Source organism: Panthera pardus, unplaced genomic scaffold, assembly GCF_024362965.1.
Source record: "Panthera pardus isolate Hobbes unplaced genomic scaffold, ASM2436296v1 HiC_scaffold_10, whole genome shotgun sequence".
In the NCBI taxonomy this organism is placed as follows: domain Eukaryota; kingdom Metazoa; phylum Chordata; class Mammalia; order Carnivora; family Felidae; genus Panthera; species Panthera pardus.
In genome coordinates, this window is record NW_026526655.1 from 89,440,560 (window position 1) to 89,460,266 (window position 19,707).

A 19,707-nucleotide genomic window follows, 5' to 3' on the forward strand; every position below is an offset into this window, starting at 1 on the left:
ATCACTGAAATGTGCCAGGAAGAACAAAAGGCCAAGCTAAAGTTGTGTTAGATAAATTTGGTCCATGATTCTTTCTCTTCCTCCGATAATCTTCCATTTCCTGAAGTGAAGTACAAGAAGTAACTTGAGGAATGATCCAGCTTTAGAAGATTAGAAAGAGAGGTATAAAAAAAACATACAACTTGAGGCTGGTAATAAAGACATCATTAAAATGGTGGATTATGTTGTTCATTTTTAGTGGGCCACCTATCATAGGTGAGTACAGTAATTAATTGTATGATGAAAGACAGATGCCATGCTCTAACTTTGGAGTGTAAACAAATATTAGGTCTGTTATTATAACAAAGTTTATTTATAATGAGAACTCTGACAAATAAGGAGGAAAAGATGAGACAAGATGACAGCAGAGTTGAAGCCCAGAGATGGGGTTATTGATGTGATTCCTATTGAGTAGGGAAAGTCATGAGAGTTGAGAAATGCTGAGGATTAATAAATAAACTATCTGATAAATTTAGGTCACGGAGGTTTATGAGGATGGATATGAGGAGAGAAAATAGAGACATTTTAAAAGTTTATTCAGAAATGATTGTAGAAATTAATGCTCGTGAAAAATAGAAATGTTTAAAATAAGTTTCATAGACTTATTATGATTTCATTAAAAAGTAGGTGTATGGACTGCCTAAGTAGCTCAGTTGGTTAAGCCCCAACTTCGGCTCAGGTCATGATCTTGTGGTTCATGAGTTAAGCCCCGCGTTGGGCTCTGTGCAGACAGCTTGGAGCCTGGAGCCTGCTTTGGATTCTGTGCCTCCAGGCCTCTCTGCCCCTCCCCCGCTTGCTCTCTGTCTCTGTCTCTCTCTGTGTCTCTCTCTCTCAAAAATGAATAAACATTAAAAGAAATTTTGAAAAAATAGGTGTAAATTTGAAGATATTTTAATTAAAATGCCTATGACTTAAATGTGATGATGTAAACTTGTTCAGAAAATTACATGATCACATGTATCTCCTTGAATTTTTTGTATTTCTTAAAACCGGTACTATGTAATTTGGCATTTAATTAATATCATGTTAGTGGGGAAAAAAAAGGTTTTTCTTCTAGTAGATTCTAGGGTCCTCCTTTTTGTATGTTTTCCTCTTTATAGTGCTAGGGATATAGTAAATATAATTCTCTTTGCTTATAATTGAGATATTTGCAGGAAATTTAACACTGTTTTTATTTTTTTTAAACATTTGTTAAGTGTGTTTACATTTATACACTTTCAGTCCATTTAAGCATGTTTTTTTTTAATTTTTTAATGTTTATTTTTTAGAGAGAGAGAGAGAATGTGCAGGGGAGGGGCAGAGAGAGAGGGAGACACAGAATCCAAAACAGGCTCCAGGCTCCAAGCTTTCAGCACAGAGCCCGACATGGGACTCGAACCCACGAGCTGTGAGATCATGACCTGAGCTGGAGTCGGACACTTAACCAACTGAACCACCCAGGCACCTCTCCATTTAAACATGTTTAAAGTCAATTCTATTTATTTAAACCACATTTCATTGGGGGATATCTACTAAGGTGAGCCTTTATATTTCAGAATGATATTTTTAGTTGGTAGGCTAACTGGCTTTTTTTTTTTTTTTTGCATTATGGTATTTTGATATTGTGTACATACAATATATAGTATTTTTATATAATTACCGCGTTAGTTGTATGTAACACAATTCTGAATATATCATACAGTTTTTAAAAGATTAGAGAACAATATCCCTTTATTTTAATATAATTCTTAATCTCTTTTCCTACTGAGTTCAATGCAAAACACTATTATTTCCTAGAGATCAAATATTTCTATCCATCTCTTAAGTTCCTTTCTATTTCCAGTACTAATTTCCATCCTTTTTCTTTGCAAAATTTGGCCATAGAGAATGTAGCCTTTTTTTCCATGATCCCCATCATCTGGAATAAACTTTCTCTATTTTCTGCTTCATAACTGCCTATCTTAAAAAAAAATCACTTCTATTCAGTCTTTACTTCCTTTCCTATGTCTCTCTATCCTCATTTCTTTCTGTAGAAAAATTTAATATTTTCTAATTGTTTAATTCTCCAGTAGTCCCACCTCTTTCCACCTAAAAAATCATCAAATATTTACATTATCAGCCTACAAGTAATACTAAGACTCAAACATACAGTAAGTGGTTCAGATGGTTGAATTTATTCCAAGAAATGATGAATAAATAATCTGAAGATAAGTTCTTATAATAAAGAAAAAGTTATGTTGACATATATAGATTATGTCGTCTTAGAGTTCAGAAACCCACTCCTAAAATAAGTGTTATTTCTAGTATTCTACTTGTTGGAAAATGGTGACGATAATTTATCCAATGAAGCATCATCATTGCTAAGCATAATTGGCTGTAGCCTTGTATAAAACAATGTGATAATAATAATAATAATAATGCTGACTTACATTAAGCCCTTTGTACAAGGCACTATTTTTAAAACCTTATCTATGTTAACTCATATAATCATCCCCAAAGCCTTGTGAATTTATTATTATTTATTATTATTATTATTTATGTATTATGTATTATTTTTTATTATTCCCACATTACAAACAAGGAAATGAAAATACAGAAAAGTTCAATGAATTGCCCATGGTCATCTAGCTGGTAAGTGATAGTGCAGGGATTCAAAGCCATTATTCAAATCCAGAGTTTTTGCTCTTACTTATTATTATTCGTTTCTCCAATATTCTAGGTCTCGAGCATATAAGAATTAAAACATTAATATGCAGATCCTGCCTTCAGTGGATTAATGTAATAGAAGTTCATATTGATTAACTACACAAATAATTTCAATTAATTTTTCTGTACCTGGAACTTTGTTCAGTTGTTGGGGGATACATCTGAGAATAAGCCCGTCATGATCCCTGCTTATTCTCATGTCCTGACAGAGAAAAAGACCACAAATACCAAGGGGCCAAGAAAGAGAATATATAAGCACATAGATGGTATTTACTTCTATGAGAATAGATCAAATAAGATAGGAGAGAGTACAAAAGGAAGACTTTAAATAAAACCTTAGGTAATACCTATATTTAGCAAAGGATCCTGGGAAGGAGATACCAGTGAGACACAGAAGACAGTTATAATGAAAAGAGCATGTCAAACAAACAAACAAAAAAACAACTCCTAAAAGGGTTTCAAGAGGAAGGCAGTCAACTGCTAAGTAACTAAGTTAAAAAAAAAAATGTGCATTGGATTTAGTGATAGAGAAATTGCTGGTTATCTGAAAAAGAGTAGTTTCAGTGTAGTTGTAAAAGAAGTCAGATGATCCAGTAAAATGGGAGACCTTTATGTTGTCAGAAGGAGCAGAGAAAACAAAAATACCAGTACCCTTGATAAAGAGCACAAGTAGTGCATTTCCCTGTTACAGGAAGACATTCATTTGTCTTAAGGGAAGGGGGCAAGATGCAATGCAAATGGATCTATAGATCTGGTGACAAGCTAAGAGGTATGTTTCTGATGATTTTAATATCAATGCAAAGTGCTTTAGAAATCTTGTACCTAATTTAATTGATTCCACAATTTTTTTTTCTGTCTAATTTTGTGTTTTGTCAAAGGTTAATAATATCTATTTAAAATATTAACAGTGAAATGGGACAACTGAGTGTCTTAGTTGATTAAGCAACTGACTCTTGATTTCAGCTCAGGTCATGATGTCGTGGCTTGTGAGTTTGAGCCCGGCACTGGGTTCTGTGTTGACAGAGTGGAGCCTACTTGGGATTCTCTCTCTTCCTCTCTCTCTTCCCCTCCCCCACATGCATACTCTCTCTCAAAATAAATAAATAAACTTTAAAAAAATATTAACAATGGTACTCCCCATAAGTTAAAAAATTATGAAATAGAAAGATTACTATGACATTGATTCCTTAAATTTACCCACTTGATAATGTAAATGAATTTATACTCTTAAATTGCTAATGTCATTATATCTACAATTATAATACTTAAACATTTGTATTCTTTCTATTTTTGAAAGATTGGTTTCTTAATTTGTTAATCCCATAGCTTTTCCTTGGATTCCTGATAACAAAAGCTTAAAATCTGAAGGCAAATTAGTATTCAGATTCATATTATTCTATGAAGCATTTGACCAGCTACTTACCATTGAAAAGATAGTCCCTCAAAAAAGGCATGTTGCTATATTTCTTTGCTTAGTTCTGTGCTCCTATAAATGACTATTTTATCTTTGCTGAAGGGGAAAAACTATTATATATTAAAAGCTTTTAAAAGGAAAAGGGACTTGGAATCTAAAAATCAAGATAAATTACTATTCTTGATTTTCTAAATCCATTAAAACATCTAGTTTATTACTTAAACATATTTGTACTAAGTGTTACAGTGATTCAGAAAACAATTATTCAATTTAGCTTAAAACAGTGGATTGAGTCATTTACATATGATATGTAAAGAAACAAATTTGGCATCAGAATATGGAAGGTTAGCTTGTACTGAGTCTCATATGTTTAAGCTCAATTATTGGACACAATAGCTTTAAAAATTCAAGGACTAGCAGAGCAGCAAAAGGATGCCTGGGATAACATTTCCTCCACTCCTCTCGACTCCACAGAAATCCATCAATAAGATGGAATGAAAAAGACAAAACCAATAATTTTGCTGTGATCAGAATGGCATGGAAGGGATGACATTGATTCAAGTCAGAGTGAAATCAAGATCTGAAATTACAAACTATGGGGTTATTAAAAAACAAACAGACAAAAATAGGCTGAAGGCATAATCAGGCAGGAGATAATGGTTGTAGAACATAGGAGAATACTGAAGGAGTAAGTGAGAGACTGAATCAGAAGCAAAGTGATGTAGAAAAAGAATGTCAATCAGTAATGTTAGATCAGATAGCTGAAGAAGGAAAGACAAAGATAAAAGAAGAAAAAAATAAGAGGAAGAAGAGGAAGAGAAAGAGGAGGAGGAAGTGGAGGAAAAGAAAGAGGAGAAAGAAGAGGAGAGGGAAGGAGGATGGAGAAGGATAAAGAGAAGAAATACATACAGTAATGGCTGAATAAAACGTTATGCTTCCGGTGTAGAAGTCAACATTATAACTGCTCTTGACTGAATTCAATTTAGAAGGCTCGAAGATTATCAGAAGTACATGTATGTGTTCTGTCCAAATGATTGTATTTACCACATATTATTTAACTAAATGTGTACAGTTGACAAAGGTACAGCAAATACTTTTTCTTGAAAGTATTAATCACCAAAGAATAGCTCCTAAGCTGGACCTAATGTTACATGTTACATTTCTGTTAAGGACCCATGTATACTTGTACTATTTCTAGATACCCAAAGCCTTCACCTCTTTTTTTTTATTTTTTTAATGTTTATTTATTTATTTTGTGAGAAAGAGGGAGAAAGAAATGTGGGGGAGGAGCAGAGAGAGAGGGAGAGAGACTCCCAAGCATGTTCAGCACTGTCACACTGTCAGCACAGAGGCTGCGTGGGTTCGAACCTAGGAACCCTGAGATCATGACCTAAGGCAAAATCGAGTCAGATACTCAACCAACTGAGCCACCCACGAGCCTCCAAATCCCTTATTTCTATGCCTTTCTCAAGACTCTGTTTTTGAAGTTGTTTCTCATCTTTTCTTCTGCATAAAAAAATGCCCACATTTTATGGCCCATTAAAAATAATAGGATATAATAAAGTACATATCATAACATATCATTCATAAATTAGTACGTTATTCTCTGAGGAGTATTATTTGCCAAAAGTACATAAGCAGTGAACAGGTGTAGATGGCCTTACATCAAGGGAATGCATATCTAATGGTGGATCTTGAGAAATTGGGGCTTAGTTTGGATAAGGCCTTTCCTTTTTTATATGATATTGAGAAATTATTGTCTGTTCATAAATGAATTGCTGTTGAGATCATTTTGTATTGTATGAAATAATTGAGGGATATGTTGGGTCTTATCCAGACATCTGGAAATGGGCAGAGACATGTTTCCCAAGAATGTTTCCTTAGTGACTTTGGCCTGAGGATTTACTTCGTTCTCCCAAAGGAAGAGAGTATGGGTTCCAAGTGACTTTCTTGTTATATTTCTCAAAGAAAGGCTGTCCATAGGTCTCCCAGCCTTTCCCTGGAGGGTGAAGTATGATATACCTGAGTGTTTACAAACCTTGAAGTTTATGTTTTTCCTGGAAGCTCTAGGCATTCTAATGTTAGTTTAATCTTACTTGAGTCAGTGCTTGTCTCCAGTTACTCCTGAAGGCATGACGATAATTAACCATATGCTCATAGTTTTCAGGCTTCCATCTCTTTGCTTCCATTAGTGGTGAAATAAGATGAAGGCATTTACTGAGACAGGTCTGATTTTATAAAATTTTCAGTTGAGTCTTAAGTTTAGGAGGAAATTAGGATCTTTAAACCTGAAAACACATGCACAAACACACACAATGAGTAAGATTAAGGAAAAAAAAATACATCCTCACCTACAAGCTTCAAACTGTTTCAATCTGCTTCAATACTCCCTTAAGGCAAATTGTTCCTTTTTTCTGGCAAACCCAAGTAAATAGTCCTGTTTTGTTATGCAATGTAAAGCAAATACTGTTTTCTAACTTGAAATATTTTTGGCACTCTGGTTCCAGGGAATTAAAACCACTTTGGGGATAATAGTAAGCATGTGTCTTTGTTAAAGATAGATTGCAGGATAGCAAACAAGTTTGCTTTTGGGAAAAAAAAAAAAGTGTTTTAGTAAGTAGGATAATGAGGTCAAAAGAGTAACAAAAAGCAATTCCCCATTCATACCCTTTGAATGGGTTGTATCTTCTAGTAAGAGGGATGAGGGCTTGAGGTTAAATAATCCACATTCTTGAAAGATAAGTTTATTGCAATGCTTTGGGCACAAACAGAGTCAAATTCAGGTGGTCTAGCATGGAGCAATTGTATAGATCTGTCCATTCCCTGGAACTCACATCATTAATGGCTATTTGGATTGGCATCTTCTCTCCATTCTATATCTAGTAGTTATTTTTGTGTTTAATAGACTATTAATTTTGACTTATTTATTTATTGCTTGCCATATTACTGACCTCTTGAGTTTTTGAACAGATTCTTTGTTTTCCAGGTATTTAGTCACAAAAAATATTTTTTTCCCAGTGGAATTGTCCCTTGTTTAAATTTGTAGAATGTCGTATAGATTTAGATTTTTTTTTTAACTTTTGAGAGAAAGAGAGAGATCTCGAGCAGGGGAGGGTTAGAGAGAGAGGGGGAGACCAGAATCCAAAACAGTCTCCAGCCTCTGAGTTGTCAGAACAGCCTGACGCAGGGCTCGAACCCAGGAACTGTGAGATCATGACCTGAGCTTAAGTTGGACACTTAACCGACTGAGCCACCCAGGCACACTTTTTTTTTCTTTCTTTCTTTTTTCATTTTTAGTTTTCAGTAAATTAAACTAGTAAAAAACTGTTGAGCTTTTTAAAAGTTAAACAATATAAGAACATAAAGATGCATGGCAAAGCATACAGCATGCTGTAGTTTAGGTGTGATCAGGGTTGATGCTCTAAATTATTTGACAGCCTGTAGTGGGCTATCCTAAATTTGAAAGAATATCAGAAAGTTCAGATCATACCCTGACCAATACCCTCCATTGGTACATATGAGTCTTGGTATGTGATTTGTTAATGAATGGATTTTATAATCTGAGAAAATTAAAATGAAAGCCTGTGTCTAAAAGATATCTTAGATAATCATTTTGTTTTATTTATTAATGTAGAAAAACAGAAATGTCTTCAAGCCAGAAGGTGGTAGTCTAATTTACAGTGAGCAATCTACATTAAAATCTATTACAATCAGTTCCTGACTTGTATAGTTAGAAAAGGGAAAATAACCCACATAGTTAGTCATTTGTAAAAGCATTTTAGTAAGGTAGAGTCAAGAGAAATTAGCAGGTATTTTAATTTCCTACGGTATCCTCACTGGCTAACAATGAAACTATATCCATTTTTGTCCACTGACATTGTATACAATGTCTAACAACCCTGTGGCTAGACTCATAATAGAAATATAAGTATTTATCAAATTAGAACTTAAATTTACCCAATTTATTGATGCCTATTCTCATATTATTTTATGCATTTCCTTCAAGACAGCTCCAGATGCCCTTTGATCACTCATATACCAATTCATCTATTGAAAGTTTCTAAACTATTTTCAGAATTGTGGAACCATCAAAAAAAGTTCATACCAATTAGCAGTTCCTTTTTATTCTCCCTAACCCCAGACAACCATTCTCTCCCTTTATGCTCCCTAAACACAGACAACCTCTAATCTACTTTATGTCTTTAAAATTTTCACACAAAGGAAATTATAGAATAAGTGGTCTAATGTGACTTGCTTCTTTGACTTATTATACTATTTTCATGGTTCATCCATGTTTTAGCTTACTTTAGTACTTCATTTTTTATTATTGCTGAAAAATATTCCATTGTATAGATGTACCACAATTTACTTAATCTCTTCATCAGTTGATTGACATTTGGGCTATTTCTGGTTTTGGATATTACGAATAAAACTGCAATGAACATTTATCTGTGTACATGTGGATGTACGTTTTATTTTCCTTTGGGCATGAACCTACCAGTGAACTTGTTTTGTCAAATGGTAATTATATATTTAACATTTTGAAAAACTGCCAGACTGTTTTCCAAAGCAGCTGCACAATTTTACATCCCCACTAGCAGTGCATGAGGGCTCCAGTTTCTCTACTTTTGCTAAAACTTATTATCTTTTTAAATTACAGTCATCATAATGGATGTGAAGTATGATTTTTATTTCATTTCCCTGATGGCTGTTAATATTGAACATGTTTTATGTTTTATCAGCCATCTGTATACCTTTATTAGTACCTGGGTTGAAAATTGAGACTGATTCTCTGTCTTTAGATCCTGCAGACAAAATTAGGATGCTTTATACTACTGATATAATTACAAACAGCAACCTTTCTGATACTTAATGGCTTTAGTAAATAAGCCAGTAAGTAAGAGAATAGTACGCTTTCAACAGGAGAGGCCATTATGATGCTTTGCAGTTGTAGCATATCCTTAAGATAAATATTATTTTCTGTTAATTTGGCTACATAATTTAATTTTGTTCCAGATGAATGACAATATTTTGTTCATGTAGCTCCCTGCCAAAAACATCCTTCATTGCCTTTCCCATTTTATAAGCTCTTATCCCAAACATTGAAAAGATAAGACAGAGTTGTCCCTTTAGTGGTGAGGAGATGAAGGTATGTTCTCCATGAAGTCCTCTGGGTAGCTGTCAGAGTAGCTGTGAGTGTTACTGTGCCAGGCTAGTGGGATAAATTTCCTTGCCCATTTCTGGGGAAATTAGAATCCAGGAAATTAACTATAGCCATGGTTCTGAGTTATTTTGCCTGCCTTGTATCTTGAATGAACTGACCTTCTCTCCTTACTTCTACAAAAATGTATAAGGACCTCATTCATGCCTAACCAAACTTAATTCCCAGCTCAAAGGACAATGGGAGGGAAGAGAAACTCTTTCACTTTTTTTTTTTTAAGTGCACGGGAATGGTAGTATTTTTACTTGGTTATGCCTCACACTTTCAGTATAATTATTTTGCTGAGGAAAGAGTATGGAACTGCAAAAAATAGCACTGTTATAGTTACTCTTTTTTTTTAATTATGCCTATTCTACATCCTTGAGTTCTAAAGGATGTTTAACTTTGTTTAATATTTTAGAATAGAATAGGCATTTTATTTAATTTTCAAACTACATATTATCTGCCAGGACCAATAACTCAAAGTTCTTATTCTACCTGTTCAACTGATTCAGGAACCTTAGTGTTCAAATTCACACACAGACATACACACACACACACACAGACAAACACACACAACCCCACATTGTGTGAAAGCATCATAAAAATGACATGAATGCCTTGTTATCTCAATGGAATATTTTTCATGAATTTTAATTTTATGTATGTCTTTATTTGACTATTAGTTCATGACAAGTACAATTTTTATAGAGAGTTAGATACCGTTTTGAGAAAAAATACATTCTGAAATACTTTAAAATGTAGCAGCAGATTATGATTAAGGGTACTGACAGGTTGTCATCTATTACAAAAATAAGATGAAAGAGATTGTACCTTGACAATATGGTGTATTATGTACTCCAGTAAACCTGGAACTATGTCAGCAATGGAAAAGAAGCATCCGCTTCATCTCAGTGGTGATACCAGGCTTTTTTTTTTTTTTTTTTTTGATATAGCAGGGAAAAAGTGGCCGTGAAGATTTGTCAAAGGCAGTAGACAAAGGACAATACAGAATGAGGGTAGATGAATGGTTCTGATTTGCATGGACTTTTTTAGAGCTATGCTCTTTCTCACTCTGTGAATGGTGCAGGAGCGAAATTCTGCTCACACTACTAGTAGAGTTAGCTTCATTTCTGACATTATTTGAAAGTGTAAAAAATACAAAAACAGGGCACCTGGGTGGCTCAGTCAGTTGACCATCCAACTCTTAGGCTTGAGTCATGATCTCACGATTCATGAGTTCGAGCCCACATTGGACTCTATGCTGATGGTGCAGGCCTGCTTGGGATTCTCTCTCTCTCTCCCCACTCTCTCTGTCCCTACCTCTCTTGGATGCTCTCAGTGTCTCTCAAAATAAATAAATAAAACTTAAAAAAAATTGAAAAAAAATACAGTGGAGTGGATGATTTTTTAATTAATAACTGAAACACCTTTGACCATTACCAACCTCCCACATACTCACCTCAAGTAGAAACACCATATGATTTCTATAAAGATTTTATTGTGATTATGTATAAGAATTTTTCTCCATCATCTCTGGCCTAGGTTTCCATACAAATCACCCACATCCATCTCTTATAAATTGTTCTATTGAATGTATGAGAGGAGGCCACTCATAGTAAATGACTGGTTATACAATTCACCTGGAATCAGACCAGTTGAAACTAATGAGTTGATTGTTTGGATCCAGCTTTGTGTGGATTGAGAATAGGTGATAGGGGCTGTGGACTCATCTCTAAATGGTATTGTGAAAGAATACAGGCTTTTGAGAGTAGATGAAACCGTGTAAAACATCTTTAACTCCATCAGTCCTGTGACCATAGGTTTTAGTTTCCTTCTTAGGACAAGACGAAGAATAAAACAAACTTCACAGAGTAATTTTACAGATAAAGTGATGTATGCAAAACAGCACAATTCCTAGCAGAAAGGCAATGCCCAGTAAATGGTAGCTGTAGTATTATTGTTGGTGGATTTTTTCTCTCTTGTGTGCAAGAAAAACATTGAATAACAAAACTTAATCACCTTAAAGAAATCTAGTTCAAAAGACTTTAATATGGTTTTGCACTCCTAATAAGTCCTATTAACCATCCAACTACACATCTTAAACCTGTAAAAAACCCTTTTTTATCTACCTATTTTTAGAAGTGAATCATTCCTTTCTGAGATTCTTTGAGAGAAAAACAGAAGAAAAGCTCTGCCTGTTATAATTTTAATTTCTTAGCATGACTGCCAAAGCTATATATATTCTTCCTGAAATTAAGCAAGCTAAGAATAATAACTGAGGAAAACAGACAACATGAAGGGAAAACTGTAATAATTTGGTTATACTAAAAAAGGTACTCAAAGCACCTCCGAAAAATAAAACAGCTATCTTGTGTTATCCTAGTAATTTGGAACACAGTTTTAAGAAATAATTACTCTTGTTTTTCACATTGTCACTTTTATGTATTGAAATCTACATACTACCATTTATCTTTTCTGACAACATTTAAAGCACACCTTAGCTGGTAATTTATTTCATTTTCTTTTGTTTTTATATCACATTAGTTGAATTGAGTCTAAGAACTTACTACATTAACTTCCTAAAAAAGTCTCTACCGTTTGATAGTTGGAAGCATGATGTTGGGCTTGTCTTTTTGATATTGTTGTAGTTTTTTATATGTTTACTTTTACTTTATGTCTTCAGATATAGTTTTAAGATAAAATTCATTATGGTTGTGGCTTGCAGGTATCTCTAACACGATTTTCAAAAGCATGTCTAAATTGTTGCACACTGTATACGTATTGAAAGTTATGAAAAAAAGAGACACCGTTTTCTTAAATAAAAATCAATTGCTTAATTGAGTTTTTTAAGGGAGAGGGGTGAAAACATTCTGTCTTTAATGACATGATTTTACAAAAACTGCTCTTGTGACAAATATACCACTTCATAGCTCAGTTTTCTGTGTGTAGTCAGCTATCATTCGTAGGCATCAAAATTATTCTATTTTTATTCTGGAAAGTGTGTGAAGAAATTATTGCTGAAATTGCATATAGATATACAAATATAGTAAAACCTTGGTCTGCAAGCATAACTTGTTCCAGAAACATGCTTGTAATCCAAAGTACTCACATATCAAAGCGAATTTCACAAACCATTGTCTCCCTTGGGATCACCTGACCTTCAGTGTCAGGTACTACTGGTATTGCAAGGCATCACTTGTTTATCAAGTTCGAATGTGTTAGAAATGTTTGCCTGTTTTGTGGAGCACTAGCAGAACAAGTTACTCACAATGCAAGGTTTTACTGTATATTTTAAATGCCTCTTCTATCCAAAAACCATGTCTTGTAGGTAAAAGCATAAATTTATTCTTTTCTTTCCCCCATCAGATGTAGGTTCTGTCGAAGGACTTGCTTATCACAGAGCCTGGGATACACTGTACTGGACCAGCTCCACTACCTCATCCATCACCAGACACACAGTGGACCAGACTCGGCCAGGAGCATTTGACAGGGAAGCAGTCATTGCCATGTCAGAAGATGACCACCCACATGTGCTAGCCCTGGATGAATGCCAAAAGTAAGAAACAGTGAATTGTTATTTCTTCATTATAAGTCAAAGATCATCGAAGTGATGTTAATTTTTAAAAGAATTAACTTTAAAAACACAGGTTTTCTTTGAAGTGTTCTTTTCCCCACTTCATAAAGCTTTTTTTTTTTTTTTTTTTGTAATATGAGCATCGTAAATGTGAACAATTAGAATCTGGACTTGTGAAGTGCCAGGTATCAACTCAATCAGAATTCGAGCAAAAGCAAATTTAAATGATGAAAGGAAAAATAGAGACAATATTGTGAGGGAAAAGTATATATGAAAAATACATCCATGCATAGCTGATTGAAATGATAAATGTGAAAAAAATATTCACATGTATTAAAACCTAAAAGGTTTTTGTGTAATTTAATTAAGTAATTTCAATAACTAGGGATCTCTCCAATCGAAATGCAGAGAAAACAAACAACAACAACAAATCTTTGTGTGCAGCTATATTTTCAACAGTAGATACTTGATAACAGACTAAATTGTTCACATGTGTTTGATATTATACTGTGTAGGCATTTATAGTAATACTTATGAAGAATTCATGACAAGAGAAAATGCTCAGGCTATAATATAAAGTGAATAAAAACTAAGCAAATTAGAAGAAATTCATGTTTCAGGGGGATGCCATAAGGTAGCAATTATACAACAAAGAAGAACAAAGCTTGGGTTATGTAGAAAAAAGATACCCATGTATTTCTACTTTCTTACAATGTTAAGAACATTTGTTAACAACTAGAAAGTCCTTTTGTTCTTAAATTAAACAAATAAAGATCAGACTAATTTGGCTGTCACTAAATAGAAACAGAAGAGCTCTTTTTAGATGTGGTAAAAAAATTAAGAATAAATAAAACAATTACTGATAAACACTGACCCTGACCGCTTGAAAGAAGTGCATAAACTACTCAGTGTGTGAATCACTAAATCCAGACACTTACAGAGCTAGAAGATGAGATTATACAATTTACTTGAAACTTTCATCTCAGAAATGAAGACTCTGAAGGTTGCAAGTTGATTCCTCACACAGCTCCGGTGACAGTTCAGATGGGTACAGTCCTTCTGGTGCCTGGGCAAAGCTAGCTCTGCTACAGCATTGACCTGTCACACTATACAGTTTGGTTTTGAATTGACTGCATGGATCCTGACGGTTCACCAGGAGAATCTTAGCACAATTTTAACTGTTCTACAGCTAATCAAAGGGATTTCTTAGACGATTTTGAAATAAACATAAGAGAGATCACTGATAATATTATAAGTGATCAGTTTCATATAGTATCTATTACATAAGCTAAAATTACACTTTCATCTTGCATATAGTGAACTGTAAATTATAATTAAACACACCAACATGTTTTAATTGTAGAATTACATAGAACTAAAATTTCAACTATAAAAATATTTTCTCATTATGCCTATCAGTGACATTTTCAAATCACTGTAGAAAATGTCAGTTAACAGAAATTTTAAAACAAAATCTTAAATTCTGGGTAAAAAAAAAACTATTTGAGTCCAAAACTTGATTCAGTTCCTACAATCTTAATCACTCAAGCTCTCTGGCCTCTGTTTTATTTTTGAAATAAAAGTTGAATTAAAGAAACACTAATACCTCAGAAATTCTGTAATTCTAAAGCCAATAATTTAAGAAAATACTGCAGGTAAACTGTTTATGTATTTAATACTTTATGCATACATTATAAATGCTTTATTTAAGTAATGTTTTATTTTTATTTTTTTTAAAAGTCAGTGTGTGGATAAAACTGCATAATTTAAGAAAGTGGAATGTCATTTGTTTTTTGCAAATTTACTCATTCATATGACAAAAAATTTTGATACTTGCTCACTTAGAACACTTTTATGCTCCAGGATAGAAGAAAAGGCTATGAAATATTTTAACAAAGAGCATAGTTGACCCAGCTTTTCTTAATTGGTAGGGGTTATACTTTAAATTAGCAAGTAGAAAGATTTTGTTGTGAATTGGAATATTGTTCAGTAGTAAATATTTGCATAATATTCAAAAACCACCTATTGAAAATTTTGTTGGCTGTAATTCTGCATGACGTTTAAATGATTACACATAGGAATAGTATATATGATCTTACTGTAAATATTAAATAGTTTTTCTTTGTCAGTATATATTAAGCATATTTTTTTCAGATATTTAAAGAGGGCTGCCTGTCAACCTCTCCCTCTTTCTCCTTTCTTCAGTTCTTCCTTTCCCCTTCTTTCCTTCCTTCTTTCCTTTTTTCCTTCCTTCTTTCCTTCCTTCCTTCCTTCCTTCCTTCCTTCCTTCCTTCCTTCCTTTGTATCATTCTAAACAGCAATAATCAGTCTTCAAATAAACTCTTAGGGACAGTCTTATAGGTAAAAGAATAGAAAGAAAAACTATTTCAGTAAAAATAGGGATTAGAAACTGGAACTCTATAGACTCTCTACTCTTAACAGTGACTTGTAAAGGCTTCCTCAAAGAATAGATTGACAGACATTGATGTAAATCATTCTGTAAAATCTGTAAGTAATAGATAATATTTTTAGGGAGTTGAGAATAACCTCTGAAATTCCAAAAGCAATACTGTTATTTATAGAAAAATTACATTGACAAAGAGACAAGAGAAAAAAAAAAGAAACTAAAGAAATATAGGAGTTTATTAACTGTATTTCTCTAAAGCATATACAAAGGAGAATGCAAAATTTAAAAGCAAACCAGGAAGGAAAAGAGATATTGATATTTACCAATTAAAGAAAAGAAATATAGTTAGGTTAAGAATGATATCTAAAACAATTTACTCAATCTGCTGAAACATGATATTAATAATTTAGAATACATTTGCAATTCATAGAAAATTTAAGATAACTGTTTTGTGTGTGATTTAAATAAATTCTTACTGTACATCAAACTGACTCAATTTAATTGTTATTTGAGAGAATGTACAAGATAATTATTTCTCAGAAATAGTTTCCAGGTTTTATTAAGAAACTGAGAAAAATATATATGCATATATAAATATATATTTCCACTTTTATTTAGACTTTGTTAAGGGTCATAGAATTGAGACAAATCTCTTTGCTTCTTTTTAAGTAGCTTGACATCACCATGTTCCTAATGTCTCTATTGTTAATGAAAGTTTTAATATATTATCACAATTTTTATTTTAATTAGCTTAATGTTTTGGACCAACTGGAATGAACAGCATCCAAGTATCATGAGATCCACCCTAACAGGAAAAAATGCTCAAGTGGTGGTCAGTACCGACATACTCACTCCAAATGGTCTCACCATTGACCACCGTGCAGAGAAGCTGTATTTCTCAGATGGCAGCCTAGGAAAAATTGAAAGGTGTGAATACGATGGATCCCAGAGATACGTAAGTTAACTGAGAATTTCTTGATTACAGATTTAAGCAATTATACATTTGAAAGAAATATGCTTTTTGCTTGTCTGAAATATGCCTATCAAGGGATTTCAAAATATGGAATTGTTTGAACCAATCCAACTGAATATAAAATGAAAAAGAAGACTGTGGATATAATTTTGAAAAATTTGTTCAAGTGCATTTGCTACCATAGAGACAGTGTAACTCTTACAAACTTTATTCTAAAGAAACAATAACTGAGTTTTTCCTAATTATTAATTGAAATGGAATTGTTAGAGTGATTGCATAAGCTTTATTATTAGTTTTTTTGTTTTGTTTTGTTTTTTAATGTGAAATGAAATTGGTTTGCTGCCCTAGGATAAAAGAACATTGGAAAAGAAGAAAATAATCCTCTTTCTGTGCTTGGGTCCATAAAGCAACCCAAAAAGTTTTGAAGAGAGAAGAATGGGAATCCTTCCATAGTCATGCATGTTCTCTCTTTCCTCTGAGTTCCAAATAATGTTAATGGAACAGTCTTTATGTTGCCCCTTTAGAGCCTTTACAGCAGGTATTTAGGGCCCATAGAATAGTCAGAGTCTAGTGTTCCCCACTTACCCTAGTAGTCTTTGGAAGTAGTCTTTGGAAACTGGGAATGCTCAGGGCTCAGGAAGTTGAGATCTTGGTGGTAATAGGGCTGGAGAAACCTTTACCTGTTCAGCCCCAGCCTGGTGCATGCCTGAAGGACAAAATGATCCTGAGGCTCTTTACTCCTCCATTGCATTTCCTAAAGGGCCACATAGTAAATATTTTAAGCTTTGTGTGCCATATTGTCTCTACACAACTATAATGCCTCAAAGTACTAAAAGCAGATGTAGGGAATATGTAAATGAATGGGTGTGACAGTATTTCAGTAAAACTTGATTTACACAAACAAACAATCAGCTAGCATGCCATAGTTTGTTAATGCCTAATCTCTATCATTAAGCATACGGTTTAATTTAATTGAAGGTATACCTATAAAGATATATACATATATGCCTATATATTATATAAGTGTATAAATATGCATTATATATTAATATATTATAGATACAGAAAAATTTCCCTGTGCAACTAATTATATATACACATATATGTATATATATTGATATATGTAGCTATAGAGATGTTTATGTCTATGTGTGTGTGAGAGAGAGAGAGGCAGAAACAGAGATAGAGAGTTTCTTGAATAAAGAAGAAATATATTGATTTACATTCTAGTACAGGTACCTCATCTAATTGTGGAGTAAGTACTTTGCGTAGTACTGATGTAGGACAGTTGAGGGCTTAAGGAACATGAGAATAATGAGCTAAGACCTGATGAGTTCAATTTGTGTAAAGGCAATAGCTGTAATCAAATTCTTGATCTATCTTTTCCCATTAAAATCCATGTGGGATAATATCCAAAATAAGAGAAACTCACACAACTCAATAGCAAAAATACAAACAATCTGATTAAGAAAAATGGGCAGAAGAATGGAATAAACATTTTTCCCAAAAAGATATACAGATGGTCAACAAACATATGAAAAGATGCTCAACATTATTAATCATCAGGAAATGCAAATCAAAACCACAATGAGATATTACCTCTTACCTGTTAGAATGGCTCGTGACAAAAGGACAAGAAATAAGTGTTGGAGAGGATGTAGAGAAAGAGGAACACTATGTACTGATGTTGAAAATGTAAATTGGTGCAGCCACTATGGAAAATGGTATGGAGGTTCCTCAAAAAATTAAAAATAGAAATACCACATAATCGAGCAATCCTGAGTATTTAAACCAACAAAACAAAAATACAAATTTGAAAAGGTATATGGACCCCTATGTTGATTGCAGCATTATTTACAAAAGGCAAGATGTGGTAGCAACCCAAGCGTCCATCCATAGGCGAATGAATAAAGAAATATGGTATATTTGTACAATGGAATATTATTCAGCCATCAAAAAGAGTGATATTTGCCACTTGCAATAGTGTGGATGGAACTTGATGGCCTTCTGCTAAGTGAAATAAGTCAGAAAAAGACAAATATTTTATGACCTCTCTTACATGTGGAATCATAAAAAACAAACTAACAAAACAACCTCATAGAAGTCATATTTTTACATATTCACACCAGAGGATATTGTGTATTGTTCAGTGACTTTAAGAAGCAGTCTACAAAAAAACAAAAAACAAAAAACAAAAAAAAAAAAACAAAAAAAAAAGGAGAGGAAGCAGCAGCAGCAGCCTACTTATTTTGTTTGTGAGGGTAGTTGAGTTGTGGAGAGGGACAACATTGCTATGTTATTTGTGTTAGCACAGCTTTAGTGGCCATACTTATGAGTGGCCATGCTTATGTTGCCTGCTGTCCTGCCTGAGGTTTTTCACCTTAGAATATTCTTTACTTCCACAGATTTCTTTCAGTGCTCATCATGTTCAGCTGCTCTGTATCAAGATAATGTTTTTTATCCCTAGGGCCTTTGCCTCATGCCTTGGTTTGGAAGATATCCTCTGGGTTTTTCTACCCCATTTTCTGCAACTATGTTCCTTCTTCCCTTATACACATATATTAGCTATTAACAAAATTAATATCCACAATAAAAAATGTATTTAAAAAATATGCTCACAGATACAGAGAACAATTGGTGGTTACAAGAGGTGGTTGGAGATGGGAGAAATGGGTAAAATGTATTTCTTTTCTTCTTAACTTAAATAAATTAAATACATTTTTTTAACAAAATAAAATAGTAGCTATTAGATGAAAATTTGCTATCATCAGTAAAAAAAAATAACAATAAGGGCCACGTGACCTCAAGCAAATCATTAATCTTCATAAATTTTAGTTTTCCAATATGCAAAACTATACCTAACTTTCAGGGTTATTATGAGGATAAAATACAAAAAGTATATCCCTCAGAATACGCCAAAGAAACTCTAAATGAACTTATTCGATAATGCATTTCAAAAAAATAGGAAAACAGGAAAATAATTGTCTGGATGTGGTATTATTTTCTCCTATGTCCTGATACAGAAAATGCTTCCATAGTGCCTTATAGTAATGCTTTATCCACTTCAATTTATTTTTTTGTATACCTCTTTGCTTTTATCCCCACAGTATATTCTTATGTATGGTAATTATAGTTACTCTAAGGGGTTCAGTCATCAGATCTCTAATATAACTTAAAGGATTTCTTTTGACATTAAAAAAAATATATATATGCCTAGTTAAAGTTTCAACTCTCCACTTTGTATCCCTGTATAAACCAGTATACTTTCTGGCTGGCTATAGTTAAGAATATTGTATTGTATATTTGAAGTTGCTGAAAGAGATTTTAAATATTCTCACCACCATCACACACATACACAAATTCTAACTATATGAGGTGATGGATGTATTAACTAAACTCATTGTGGTAATCA

At 33.3% G+C, this 19,707-nt stretch overlaps 1 protein-coding gene across 4 annotated transcripts in view; it reads left to right on the top strand.

The window, feature by feature from the left end:
• LRP1B (LDL receptor related protein 1B) overlaps window positions 1–19,707 on the top strand; it is a 1,871,086-nt gene that overhangs the window by 1,505,241 nt on the left and 346,138 nt on the right. For all 4 annotated transcript variants that reach the window (XM_053909160.1, XM_053909154.1, XM_053909157.1 and 1 more), the window contains exons 42-43: window positions 12,708–12,897; window positions 16,073–16,277. In XM_053909160.1, the coding sequence (XP_053765135.1) occupies window positions 12,708–12,897; window positions 16,073–16,277 (395 nt within the window). The remainder of the gene's footprint in view (window positions 1–12,707; window positions 12,898–16,072; window positions 16,278–19,707) is intronic.